This window comes from Tarenaya hassleriana, unplaced genomic scaffold (genome assembly GCF_000463585.1).
Source record: "Tarenaya hassleriana unplaced genomic scaffold, ASM46358v1 Cleome31, whole genome shotgun sequence".
Taxonomy (NCBI): Eukaryota; Viridiplantae; Streptophyta; class Magnoliopsida; order Brassicales; family Cleomaceae; genus Tarenaya; species Tarenaya hassleriana.
The window spans coordinates 613,272-627,545 of NW_010966274.1; the positions used below are offsets into that span (position 1 = coordinate 613,272).

The following is a 14,274-nucleotide window of genomic DNA, read 5'->3' on the forward strand; positions in this document are numbered from 1 at the left end:
CTCTCTCTCTCTCTCTCTCTCTCTCTCTCTCTATATATATATATATATATATATATATATATATATATATATTGTAATTTGTACGAATTATATAGCCATTGGTCACGTCAGCGTGATGCTTTGCGAAGGTCAGCTTTCTTGTTTTTTTCCCGCGAATAGTTTTTGAAGATTTAATTTAAATTTTGATTATAAATTAAACGTCCCATCAAAAGCCTAAGTGGTGCACTTACCATGGAAGTTTTAGAAGACATTATCATCTCTCCACCAACCAATTACATTAAATACCTAAAAATGACATTTTATTTACGAAAAATAAAACTAAATGTTGCAGATTTTAATGTTGGGGAAACGACTTACATGACGTCGAAAAGGATATAACTAAATTTAATTGAAATTAAAATCTCTAAGACATGCAAATATATTAAAATGCATGAACGGATCACGTGTATATTATATATATACGTCATGCGTGCACATTATGTGAGTTTTATTTCCTATTAATTATACAATTTCTTAGGAATGATTCATGCGATAATATCACTCCCTATACTTATTATATTTCTTAGGAATGATTCATATGATAAACTCACTCAGTTTGTATATTGTTTTCGGTAAAATATTAATTCAAAAGATTATTTTCATTAGTTTTTTTTTTAACATTTACACTCAATTAGTTTAATTTTTAAAAAAGGTATATATCAAATCAATTTTAGATTAGATCCAAATATAATTATGTATTATTTAGCTAGTATTAGTGGTTACCATTTGGTTATTAACCGAATAACAAACCGAACCGAATCGAATAAGACATAACCGTAACCGAATCGAGTTTGACATAAAAATCGAATGGTTATGATTTTTCATAACGCGAAAAAACCGAAATTGAAACGGAACCGGTTAAAAAAATAACCGAAAAAACTGATAATTTCTGTGAAAAAAATAAGTTTTTACAACAAAAAATCGAATCCAAACCAAACCGAAAGAAGTTTATTATAAAAACCGAATAGTTTTTCTATAACCAAAATGACCGAACCCGAATATAACCGAACCGAACCCAGACGAAAACCCGAAATGGCCACCCTTAGCTGGTATGACTTTACATTTCCAAATTTAAATGTCTACCATTATTTTAAGACCCACGTAACAATGTGTGTATATATGTATATATATGTGTGCGCATATATCTTTATGCAATGAAACTATAAAGGGGAGTTTTGACGGGGTTTTCTAATAGATGAAAATGGAACAGGTAGAGATAAGATGTAGAGGGCAACGACTATCGCCGTTGACGACCATCCATCACGTGAGAGATGTGATATGGAGCCCTAAAGATTCATCATCATCATCACCATCACCATCATCATCACCCTCTTATTTCACTCTGCCTCAAGGATCAACCACTGATCACGTCATGATCTTGCATTATGGTAGGAGCCCTTGATTATATATATATCTTCACTTCGATCGCTTCTTGGTATTAGGGTTTCGTTCTTGAAACATCATCGTTAATGGACAAGAGATGGAAACATCCTCGTCGTTTTTGGTCAGAAACTATTGCACTGTGGATTTTGAAGAATGTCCCTCATGAATGGGTTATAGGCCTTTTGCCTGAGATAATGCACATACATTGATCCCAAGAACGGTTCTCCCGATATTTTGGAAACTGATTTACGATCCGAAGACGAAGAAAAACTGTATTTCATCGGCTTCGAAACCCGGTGACTCGGCCTTTCTCCTACGAGATTCAGAACAAAGATGGTGTCCCGGTCGGAAGAAAGCGAAATATATATGTGATATTTGCTCATGGTTACTCCCCAAGAATGGCGTAATACTCTTTGTTTGTTCCTTCATCAATGATGGAAAAAGAATACACGTTAGAAAATTGGTATTATGTATTGTGGTAAAGACGGTAGAAATTTACGGAATAATATTTTTATTGATAACCAAAACAACATATAAATAAATGAGAGTTTTATATTGAATAAATAAAGTAGGCATAATGATAAATATTTCTAAATATATATTTTTCGGATTTAATAAAATTCTCAATATACGATATATCTTGTAATATTTTTCAAGATCCGGTATATCTCAACATCCCCCTTCAAATTGGAGTGTGGAGATCACGAAATGCCAAACTTGCAGAAAAGATGATCAAACGCATGCCGCTTGAACCACATCACCTTGGAATTTGTGTCAATGGAAGATATAACTGGGAAAAAAAAATCAAACAAACGATTGCACTGCAACTTTGGCAATACGCACAAAAGAATCGTTCGATGATAGCAACAAAAAAAGACGACAATCGCGGTGCGAAAAAGGAGTCTCGGGAATAACTATGATTCATCTGAGATTGAAAGACAACTACGTGAAAGCGTTTAGTGACAACAAATTTTTGCAAGAATAAAATGATTGGCGGCTATACGAATAATCTTTAGAAACATATGGGATTATGAGAGAAAAAAAACAAAAACAAAATGACTCTCTTAATCTTAATAAAAAAAAACGCAAAATGATATTACCATTGGATCGATAAATCATCATTTTCATCTTCACTCTTATTATCAATCATCATTTTTATGACAAGAACAACAAATTAGAAAAGAACCAGAAGCACTGATATCATGTGAGATTTAATACTATAGATCGATAATAATAAAATGATGAAGATGAATCGATGTAATGGACTCGGTTAGAGATTGAAGAAGGCTCAGTTTATGATATAATATGAAAATAAAACCATATAACTCAAAATTCTACTAATGAATAGATGGTTATAACATTTTGATTTTCCTAAAATCAATTTGCGGTGAATTAGAAATTATTGTTTCAAATTGATCACTTTGAAATAAAACAAAAATGGTGTGGTGAATGAGAATTTGTTCCACATCACTCATGGAGTTTAAAAAAAATGAGGAAAGAACCCCATATAAGAAGTCCTCTACCTTGATTCAATATATATTTTTGGCATTCAAGATTGACCAAAGCTTAATAAATTTGATCCAACTTCTTCCCCATTTTGTGATAAAAAAAATAGGGGAAAATAAACAATGTGTGTCAAATAAATCCACCGGTCTCCATATAATACTTGTCAAATCACGTGGAATAGGTAAGTTGTCAAAATTGACAAACTCAGAGAAAACTCATACTCTAGAGTATTGAACTCATGATCTCCAACGAGAGGAAAGAGCTCCCAATCAATAGAGTTTGGGGTTTCTCCAAATTTTACAATCTTTGGCAAATAAAATCAATAATTTGGATAGAAAATGTGGGTCTTTTCCATTTACATATTTTCGTAGTAACTTTTGAAAATAGAATGTCTATAAATATTTCGATCTCTTAACCATTTTCTGAAGATAATTCTGAATTTTCATAGTTTGATGGATTCTATTAGACGAAACTGCATTTGTAGAACCATAAGTCGTTGCATCTTGAAGTCAATTGCCATCAAACCGTAACTATTTTATAACAAATCTCTAACTCAGAGAAATTTCTTTTGTCTGAAACACTAAATTTTGTCCCACATCGACAAAAATTTTGTCAGTTCTTGATTTTACATATCATCTTCGACCTCATCTTCCCCTTAATACGACCGATCCTTTTGATACACACTTTAACCCCTAATAGAGCAATTATTAATGTCAAATTGTAGAGCAATTATTGTTCTTATTTTCGATAATTGGAAGTCAGATTGTAAAGCAATTATTTTTCTTATTATTGATAATTGCAAGTGTTTAATAGACAGCAATTTTTTTAGGGTTTTTAATTGTTTTTTAAGAATATAACTCCTAATAGATTAATAAAACTAAAGTAAATATTAAACATAGCAATATATTGACGGGTAGAGTTACTTAAAATAAAATCTATAATTCCCAATATTATATACACACGTGGTTTTCATTTGACGTGGCAAACGAGAAGTTGGTTTTGGATTTTGTCCTAAAAACGCTACTTTCATAGATAACACTAGGATGACCATTTCGGTTATTAACCGAATAACCGAACCGAACCAAATAACACATAACCGTACCCGAACCGAATCCGACATAAAAACCGAATGGTTATGATTTCTTTAAATCCGAAAAAACGAAAGCGAACCGAATAAAAAATAATCGAAAAAACCGAAAAAAATAACTGACAATTTTTTTGAAAAACTGAATTTTTTACCGAAACCGAACTGAAAAATAACCGAACCGAACCGAAATCTATGTAAAAACTGAATGGTTATAGTTTTTCTATAACCGAAATAATCGAATCCGAATATAACCGAACCGAATCCGAACCGAAACCCGAATTGATCACCCCTAGATAACACAAGAACGATGGTGGTGTTTTTAAGGAGAGAGAAGATTTGAGAATATTAGATAATGTTAAGTAATATTTATATTAATTAAATATAAAAACAGAGAAATAAAATTAAATCTAAATATTATATAATAGTGTAATTGAAAAAAACAATTCTAATTGAAAGGTATATATATATATATATCAAATCATGTTTTATTTAAGATATCATTTTCATGTCATCTTTATTTCTTTTATTGATCCAATCATTCATTTACGTATGTGAGGGAGATGAAAAAGATAATGATTTCAAAATTGAAAAAAGTGGATAAAAATTTAAAAATACCAAAAAAGTGAAGTAGGAGGACTGAATCATTCGATGACACGTGGAAAATACATAGAGCAGCCATTTTCATTTGAAACTAAAATCATGAAACAATGAAATCCATTTTCCATACAAGTCTCGACACGTCGTGTGATCATATGTGTTCATATCTAAATCTGAAATCTCCATATTCTATTTTATTTTTATTTTTATTTTTATTTTTTATTGTTTCATCATCATCATGATCTCGACCCGATTTCCACTATTGCTTAAAATTTATATATTACATATAATAACCCCCACATCTAATTTTCATTTCGAGCATGATATTATATTTTTAAAATTTGAGATATTTTTTTATAAATATATGGTACATCAAGCCTTTGAGTTAAATGTTTCAAAGTATATAAGAGACATGAAAAATATAAAATTTACATGGAATTTTTTTTGTTGGACCGTAATTATTTTTTAGGTTATTGATAATTCTGTAAGTCTACAATTGTTAGTTATTGGTATTTATGATATGACTTCTAATCCCAAAATAAGTACAAAAATCAAACTTTGTTGGAACTGACTCTCTGATAAAATAGTTAAAATTAAATTATTGTATGTTAATATAATATAAATAATTTTATATGAAGAGAAACGAGATTACTTATTTATTCAAATCTATGTATTCGAGGTAGGCGTGGGCAAAATATCCGAAAAATCCGAAACAATCTGTTATTCGATTCGTATCCGAACCGAAAATTTCGGATATCCGGTGTTTACGGATTGAATACGGATATTTATTTGGAGATATTTGTCGGATACGATCGGATACGGATATTAAAATTGAATTATCCGACATACCCGATCCGATCCATACTTTATAATAATATTATTAAATATAAGAATAATTTGGTATGAAGATTTAAAATGCTTAATATTTACATGTTTTTTAAGGTGATTCAAGAAAAATTTTATATATATATTGAGTTTTATAATTTTAATCTTTTGAATATTAAGATTTATTATGTTTAATGTTTTGAATTTTGAATTTTGAATTTTGAATATATTTGTATGTGATAGATTATAATTGTATTTGTATTTGTATTTGAATTGATTTGGAATGTTTAAATTATGAATTTCAAATTTGTGAATATCATTTATCTTAAATAAATTATATATTTTATTTACATTTGAATTAGTTATTTAATTTATATTTTAATTTTTATAATATTTTAGGTCGGATGTACGGATCTGCAAATATCCGTGATTTTTACAAATATCTGAAGTGGCAGATATCCGAAAATTACGGATCGGATACGGATAACAAAATCGAATATTTATGTAGATTGGATACGGATACATATGTCTCAAAAATCTCGGATATCCGATCCGTGTCCACCCCTAATTCTAGGAATCAAATTTAACAAAAAAAATGTTATTTGACAAATCAAACTTTAATATCTATTAAATAATAATCTCCCAAACCTATTTTTTTAAGGAATCTATATAAAAAAAAATGTAGAATTGGAACTCTATCCTCACGTTTGATATATCGATATTAATAAAATGATAAAAAAAATGCTTTTCAAATCACAAAAGTTTCATTTCACTAAAATTTGTAAAACATAAATCATTTTCACCAAATTTAATTACCATCATCATCCTCATCATCATCATCATTATTATCATTATTATTTTGTTATCTCGATAAAATTGAAGCCCTAATTTTTTAACGTAATAGTTTTATCATAAAATCACATATAAATACCTCAATTTTTTAAAATATACAAAATAAGTAGCTGATTATTTGATACAAGTGATATTTCAAAAATTAAGTTGTGCTAAATTGATATCCTAAATATTAAAATATTATAAATTAATATTTTAACTCATTAAATCGATGTCAATTTTTAATTTTTATATGATATATAAATGATTTATACGAACAAATTTTCAAAGATGGCATAGAACATTTTTTAAGAATGAATTGCGTTGTCATACTATTCACTATAGTTTGTCGGAAAACTTTAATAATTCATTTGATTTTATGATTCGAGTTTAGAAATTATCACTAATTTCATAAATTGCCATAGCGGTATTAAATTAGATTTTGGATAATGACTGTTAACTTTGGATTGGCGCCAAAATTAAAAAAAAAAAAAAGCTCCAAAGAAAGAAGTAAAAATGATTGGACGAAGTAAAATTAAATCATATCCACTCTCTGCTGCTCGAAGCTTCATTCATTGTCATCTCATGCTGTCTTTTTCTTTCACTCTGTGTCGGCTCCTCTTCTTTTTTTCTTATTATAATTATATAATAATTATTAAAAATAATAAAATAACAACCCCATCTTTTTTTTTTCCTTCCCTTCTAAATTAAAAGGGCAAAAAAAAAACCCTTCTTCTCATCTAAAATACCCTCCTCACTTATACACCTGCAGCTATATCACCGTGTATGTGTGTGTGTATATATGTACATCTTCTCTTCTCATCTCGTCTCGCAAAAGCTCCATTTCTGTGTTATTTCCCTTTAGTATCCGCAAGAGTTTTGTCTTCTTCGGAGGTGTGTTCGAGGTTTAGGTTTTTGTTTTTGCCCTATTCTCTGCTGTTTCGATTGGCTTTTAGGACAAAAATTGGCAATGTAGCTCTACTTGGTCACTTGCTCATACTGTTTCGTTGCATGATTGTCGTTGTGGGCATCTTCTGTTTTTACTTGATTTTTATTATTTTCTCTCGGAGACTTTGAATGCAACAGTTCCTGGTATTTCTTGGGTGACTCTGTTTGGCTTTTGCTGCCACTGGTTTCCCGCTGTTTCTCAACTTTATCCGCTATAAAGATTGAATCTTTAGAAACCCACTTGCGTAAATAGGTTGAATTTGGACAGGGATTTGGTTTCACGAGATAAGGTAAGACAAATCCACGGTTTCTGGTTCGGTCTTGATAAGATTCTTGGATGAGATTTCGTTTCAAGATTGTTCAGTGTACTTCGAATCCTTTGCATTTCAGTTGTCGGAGCTCATTTCTCGTACTCAGCCTTAATGTTTCTCCCTTTCTTTAATCACATTCCTCATGCGTTGTTCCGGCAATAGAATATTGCTGAAGGATATAGAATAAGACTATAATTTGCAGTTAAAAATTCCCAACTTGCTTATGATTGTCTGCCGCCTTTTGTTCTGGATCCCGTCTTGGCTGTCGGAAAACTCCATTTTTTTAATGTAACGGTGGTTATATTGCCGTCCCCTTTTACCATTTCGTTGATTTTTAATCTTGTAAAGTCTTCATCTAATTCAGTTCTCGTTTGAAATGTTGGACTTCTGTGAAAACACGTTTTCCTAATAGGTAGCTAGCTAGGTTTATTATATGCAGCTCCATTCTCTTTCAGGCATCAGCATAACTTGTCTCCTAAGGTATCTTCTTCGAGCTACCATGGAGATTGGAGAAAAGAGACGATCATCATCAGGCTATGGTAAATCTCCATGGATATTTAAGGGAAGGCAAGTTATCCATTACAGCTTCTTCATCTGTGTGTGTGTGTTCCGATCTATACTGCATTTGCTGTTAGGTGATTTCATTTTCGACTGAGCTTGTCCTCGTTTTGCTTCAGTGCTTTGTACCAGATTCATCTCGTGAAGGCAGAGACAGCTCGAGCATTCATCCCGAAAGATTTCCGACTAGTCGAAGCCTTTGGGTGAAGCCCTTCTTTCTTGGTTTGTCTCTCTGTTTATCGCTTGTTCTTTCGTCGTATACTCTTCCTCGTTATCGTCTTTTATGGATTTTCAGATACACTCTTGGTGGGTTTTTTCTTGCAAGTTACGAGGACAGTCCTGCTGGTGTCTTTGATGAGGTCTTGTCTCTCAGCTTTTATGCCGTTCCTAAACACTTAAATATGAACAAAAGGAAACTCCATTGAAAGTGACTGACTTAATCTCATGGCCCCTTTTCGTGTTTTCCCAGCTTGTTGTCATTGCAGGGATCGTATGGAATCCCCCAACTTCTTGCGCGTACATTCCTTCTTCTTCCTCTTCTTCTTCTCGTTCTCTTGCTTGTTGGTAATTCTGGTTAGGACAACATAGATAAGTTAACACAAGTGGGGTGGCCTAGTGGTTGGATTGAACAAGGTGGGTGTGCATGTACCGTCGTGTCTTTTCGGGTACAGCAAGTTGCCAAGTTGGTTAATATCCTATTTGTTAGGTTCATGCATCAAATCTTGATTAGTGAAAGAAGTGATCTTTTCCTAACTAAGAATTAAGTATAATATATCTTCTCTTTTGTCCTTTGCTCCTTTTCATGGAAACAGATGGGCTGCAAGGGTGCTTGTGAACAGCCACGAGGCTTGTGATCACGGCCGAAAGGTCGGTGGATTTAAAACCGATGCACATTTCCGTGCTGTATTGTGTGTGTGTGTGTATAATGTATAGCGTTGTATTATAATGTGAACTCGTTGTATTCTCTAACATGGTGTTCTTGCAGGATGTGGGACTACCAAGCCACGTTGCAAGATTTTCAAAGGTGAGTTTGCTTTTGGGTGGATTTCGGTCGGTCTGTAAGGAATCTTGTGAATCTCTCGAATGATTTGCTTCGATCTTTAGTGATTATGATAAAAACCAGTATGGTTCTTGCTACGGAGACAAGATTATTCAGAAGACAGCTTGATGTTGTCTTTCATGGTGTAAGAAACGTAGAATCACTTTAGGATATAGATGTTCTTGGTTCATCGAACTAGAAGCGTTGCAACACAGATAAGATTGTGGTTTTTGGTGATTGAAACAGAGAATCACAGCGGTTCCAAAGCAGCAATCGGGCAAATCCAGTGGTTTCTCGGACATTTTAAGGATAGGAACTAAATTTTCCGACCCGTACAATGTCACGGATGTTAAGGTTACCGAAGTGGATGGTTCTGCTTTAGCCGATATCTGCAATATCCGAGTTCAATCCACCGGTGAGTTTGATTGTATGCTCAGTAGCCATTTCTTTTGAATCCATCTGTTATGTTCAATGTCCGATCACGTCTTTGATAATTTCCGCAGCATCCACATCAAAACTCGGCAACTGGATGGGACCGTCGATCAAAATGTCTCTCCCGAGTTTTAGGTGAAGTTATCTCTTTTGTGTTCTTCGTGTCGTTAGAAACTTCCTAACTCCGTCATCTGTATCAACAATGGCAGTGGCAACACCAATTACAACCCCAACCTGCTCAAGTATTCTTGCCATATCGAATGCAGGTTTTGCTTCTCTCCTTTGTTGCCCCGGTTTTGTCTTCGAGAATTTTTCCATTAAGTTGCTTGAAAACCCGTGTCTCAGGTCCTCTCATAACGACCGTTAGACGTGAAAGGTGTTCATGCTTTCGTCGCATATATTGGAGTTTTTACTCAGTAAAAGGGGTAATGTTATGATACAGGGTGAGACCGGTGAAGCCTGCAATAGTATCAATGCCTATGGAAGATGAAGCGGAGAAGTTAAAAGGACACCATAACCAAACACAAGATTCCTCTGAAAGCGAACTCGATCTTAGTGTCTCAGTGATGCTGTCCAAACCCATCATAGCTCTTCAGTTCAAATGCTTGGAAATGCAGGTTGAGGCTCCCATTGTACTTTCCCCTTCTAAAACCTCGTGACCGGCTTTCGAATCCATAGTTTTCCATATCTTTTTTGTTCCTATTCCGACAAGTTTATCGTCCTTTTTCCCTCGTTGCGATGTAACCCAAATGCTGAAAACTTTGAAATTTTGAGAACAATACAAGGTTTCTTCCTACACAGTTCAGATACTTTACAAAAATTTTCTTTCACTGTGGAACAGACAACAATCCAGATAGTTCTGGTCCGAAAGCAAGCAAAACCCTTTTGCCAAAATCTAATCTTTTGTTTTGTTTTTACTTACAAACTCTCACACAATGGTACAACATCAGAATGCTTCTGGAAGGGGATGGCCATTTATAAACGCCTTGAACAGCACAAGCGATCGCTGAGGCTGCGAGAACGGGACCTCGTGAGATGCTCCTCTCACCGTTGCAAACGACAGGATATTCCCGTAAACCTGAGTCCACCCTCCGACCTGAAAAAAAAAACCCCGTTTTTTCGTTAGTTCTGTTTCTCCTCTTTACTAGTCACTCTGAGCTTATATAGAGAGTGATGTTGAGTTAAACCTGTTGCCCGGCAAACCAAACCCGATAAGGAACCGTGGTTCTTAGTCTGAGCTCTTCAGCCAAACGGTTAACCAACGTTCTGCTTCCGGTTAGCGGGATTACAGAATCTTGATCTCCACTATGAATCAAATCAAGGTTTCGGTAAGCCATATCAATGGAGAAAACCTTCAACAAGTCTTAAAAGACATGGCTTTACCTGTAAACAAGAACCGGGATCCCGGCCTTAACAAGATTCCCAACGACGGTAATCGTCGGTATTTCAACATCAAGCAATTCGTAATCGAGGACACTGTCACAACAGGCAGGAAAAAAACACTTAGAAAACTCTCCAAGACTTGGAGCTTTAACAATGGTGACAGAGAAGGGGAGAGTGATTTTACTTGCTGCAAACTGCCCATTTCCGAACTCCAACCAGCCGGGCATGGAGAGATCTTTGGACATCTCTCCTGTTCAGATAACTGACAGTTTCATCTTCAACACAAACATCAACTGTCTCCCCGACTTGCTGCTTTGTTCCATAAGAAGCACCCATCAGACAGATACCGAAAACATAAAAAGACGAAAAATAAAGCTGAGAAGATCGGATCTTTTCTTGTCCTAACTCACTTGAGGGCTCACTACTTTGGACTGTGATAACACGGAGGGTATGCAGACATCGAGAGTGACATCGTATTTGTCCACGAATCTACTTGTCTCGACGCTCACTTGGCTCATCACCTTTGAACACATTGCAGACACTGTCCCTCTGTAGTATTCGCTCACATAGCGTGAGTAATTACAGTAAGATGTGAACATTTTGTACGTTGAATCCGATATCAACCCGTGAGACCAGAAGAATTCAGCCCTCGAGTTGAAATCAGTCGCAAACTCAAGAACCGGATTGCCAAGCTACAGGACCGGATTCAACCCAAGAAACGAAATCAGATCACGAAACAGAGAAAACAATTGCATAACGATTACTTGGGGAGAGAGAGAATGAATGAATGAACGAACTCACTGCAATGCCTCTGAGGTTGAACAACTTGTGCTTCTTGTTATACTGGATCATCAACTGAGCCAACTGAGGAACATAATGGCCTAAGTTTCATACAAAATGTCAGCTATTATGATGACGATGATGATGATGATTCGATGAATGGAGAAAATGCGAAATTACCGGCATAGCTTTCACCAGTGATGAAGAGGCTTCTGTTGAGATACTGAGGGAATTTGAGGAACCACCTTTGCAAGAACACAAGGTTGTCTCTTGCTGAGGCAAAAGACAAGACAAAAGGGAGGAATGTGTTAGAAGATGTGAGACCAAACACAAAAGAGAGGAGAAAAAACAAAAACAGAGGAATATCCTCAAAGATGTGATCTGCCAAAAGGTGGAGTTTCTTTTTGTCAGCTCAGACATAACAAAAACTCTTTTTTTTTTCCTTTATAAACTTCAGAACACAACAAAGAGAAATCTCTTGCACCATCATCATGAGATGTTCTTCTCACCTCAAAAGAACCAAAAAAAAAACTAAGAGGAAGGAGAAGAAACTTTAAGGGAAAAAAAAGGAAAAAATCAGATAAAACAAAGAGGAAAATACCCAAAAACTGGGGAAATGGAAAGGAGATTCAACACCAAAACAAAATCCCAAAGTCTAAATTTACCTCAACAACTAAAAACTAGTCCTTGAATTTGTGGAAACCTTGAGAATTTTTCTTCACCACAAATGCTAATGATTTTTCAGCAACATTTTTGTGCAAAAGACAGGTCTTTTACCCTTTGTTTTTGCTGGTGATTTACATATTAGAGGTAGGGTACTAAGTGGATTCATCATTTCTTTCCAAGTCTAAGCAAGAATTCAAAAAAAAAGTCTGGATTTTTATTTACAGATGCAGAGGGAGAAGAAGAAACAACTTAGAATGAGAAGGAAAAATACCAGTGATCTTGTCGTTCACACCCTCATAAGATGAACTATCAGTTGAATAAGAGAACCCAACGCCAACAGGTGTCTCCAAATACAACATGTTAGCCTCTGCAGACAAAAACCCAATTTTATGTTTGATTAAATTGCACAAACCCATGAATCAAAGTTGAAAAATTCAATGCCATATGTATCAAAATCAATGGAAAGAAGCTACCTTTGTTCCAGCTATGCTCGTTCTTGACCAAGATTGGTCCTTTTGGTCTAAAGGGTCCATTCTCAGAGAATGCGCCAACACCCAGGGAAGAACACCCAGGTCCTGCATTCAACCCATTTCCCCAAAACTTCTCACTATTCGCAAAAAAGTTGGAAAATTTCGACTGCCCACCACAAAATTTCTGAGAATCTTGGGGGAAATACATGTGATTTTGACTTGAGGGACAAAAAAAGAAGAGATTTTGATCAATCAAACCTCCGTTGAGCCAGAGAACGAGGGGCTTAGAAGCAGGATCGGCTTCTGCTTCGGCGAAGTAATAAAACAGAGCCCTCTGTTTCTTGTCATCGACAGTGACATAACCCGAGTACTGCTGAAACCCGACTCGGGGTTGACCAGGTAACTGAGCGACTCGGTCAACTCGGGAGAGAACACTGGAGCTCACTCGTCCAAAGGAACTCAGGGCGAGAGAGATGATTAGGGTAAACGCCATTGTCCGCCATTGCAGGCGAAGCTTCATGGTTGTGGTGTAACGAGAGTGTAGAAGAAGGCAAAAGAGAAGAAGAGAAGCAAAAGTACTATGGGGTTGGTTGGTTTGGTTTTCCCAATGGGATGCATTTATACCAAAAAAAAAAACTTTTTATTTTGCTCTATTTTAAAATTATTTCTATATACTTTTTCATTTTTTTTTAAATTTATGTATTCATACTCAGATCAAGAAATGATATATCAGTATTTGTATACAGTAACTTTAGATTTTTACTGCGGTGTTCTTTTCTTCACTTGATCTTTACAACACTGGCAATGAAAAATTGCAAAAAATATTAATATATACATTTACAAAAGGCATTTATATTTCTATTTTTTTTACACCAAAGAAATGATAAGCTCAAGAAAATTTTGGCGTTTTTTTTCTTTCTAATTGGTGATTGTATTTTAAAGTCAAGGGTCCAAATTGTAATAATATCATCAAATACTTTTTTAATGGTACAAATGGACCGAGGACGCTTAATGTATGCAACTTACAAAAAAGGTTTAATTAATTCATATGTAAATTAATTAAAATTTAAGAAATTCGAAATTTGCTTTAAAATTTAATATAATTAATTAACTTTTATAAAAAAAAATTAATATAATTAAAATATTACTGTAGAGAATTAAAATTTTGTATATTGAATTGATACAAATAAATAAAGGGTTTTTAAAAGATTATTATAAATTAATTAATTAATTTGTGGTATATTATTAGGGTAAAATCCATAAATTTTTTAAAATTTATAAAATGGTGGAAAATAAATTTCTAAATTTTTCGGTTAATAAATTTATTTCTAAACTTACAAAATATGTCATTGTAATTGTTAAACTTATAGTAAAATGTATCATTACAATTCTTAAATTTGTTAATCGAACCATGTTGAT

The 14,274-nt window shown here is 34.1% G+C and overlaps 3 protein-coding genes across 8 annotated transcripts in view; 2 read left to right on the forward strand and 1 right to left on the reverse strand.

The window, feature by feature from the left end:
- LOC104820532 overlaps positions 1–1,907 on the forward strand; it is a 5,357-nt gene extending 3,450 nt beyond the window's left edge. Inside the window, exons 4-5 of one of the 2 annotated variants that reach the window (XM_010551000.1) lie at positions 1,235–1,427; positions 1,549–1,907. In XM_010551000.1, the coding sequence (XP_010549302.1) occupies positions 1,235–1,427; positions 1,549–1,631 (276 nt within the window). In that variant the 3' untranslated portion in view covers positions 1,632–1,907. The remainder of the gene's footprint in view (positions 1–1,234; positions 1,428–1,548) is intronic. The other variant, XM_010551001.1, reaches the window with a different exon arrangement.
- A 5,062-nt stretch (positions 1,908–6,969) lies between these two features.
- On the forward strand, positions 6,970–10,354 carry LOC104820535 (protein NEOXANTHIN-DEFICIENT 1). Of its 4 annotated transcripts, none has more exons than XM_010551006.2 (11): positions 6,973–7,162; positions 7,983–8,094; positions 8,205–8,288; positions 8,381–8,444; positions 8,555–8,601; positions 8,898–8,952; positions 9,071–9,109; positions 9,371–9,539; positions 9,628–9,691; positions 9,766–9,822; positions 9,999–10,354. In XM_010551006.2, exons 2-11 carry the CDS (start codon positions 8,027–8,029, stop codon positions 10,213–10,215), a joined length of 864 nt encoding a protein of 287 aa, XP_010549308.1. In that variant the 5' UTR covers positions 6,973–7,162; positions 7,983–8,026; the 3' UTR covers positions 10,216–10,354. The 4 variants fall into 4 exon arrangements, with proteins under 4 accessions (XP_010549310.1, XP_010549308.1, XP_010549307.1 ...); XM_010551007.1 differs by having other exon boundaries at positions 6,990–7,052; XM_010551008.2 differs by lacking the exon at positions 9,999–10,354 and adding an exon at positions 9,902–9,992 and having other exon boundaries at positions 6,970–8,094.
- On the reverse strand, positions 10,307–13,457 carry LOC104820534 (serine carboxypeptidase-like 45). 2 transcript variants are annotated; one of them, XM_010551003.2, is made up of 10 exons: positions 13,114–13,457; positions 12,859–12,960; positions 12,657–12,752; positions 11,900–11,992; positions 11,741–11,820; positions 11,350–11,631; positions 11,124–11,248; positions 10,940–11,032; positions 10,744–10,861; positions 10,307–10,652 (listed from the first exon to the last, which is right to left on the reverse strand). In XM_010551003.2, the coding sequence occupies exons 1-10, from the start codon at positions 13,373–13,375 to the stop codon at positions 10,503–10,505; spliced, it is 1,401 nt and encodes a 466-aa protein (XP_010549305.1). In that variant the 5' UTR covers positions 13,376–13,457; the 3' UTR covers positions 10,307–10,502. The 2 variants fall into 2 exon arrangements, with proteins under 2 accessions (XP_010549305.1, XP_010549304.1); XM_010551002.2 differs by having other exon boundaries at positions 11,124–11,251.
- Positions 13,458–14,274: the final 817 nt, after the last annotated feature.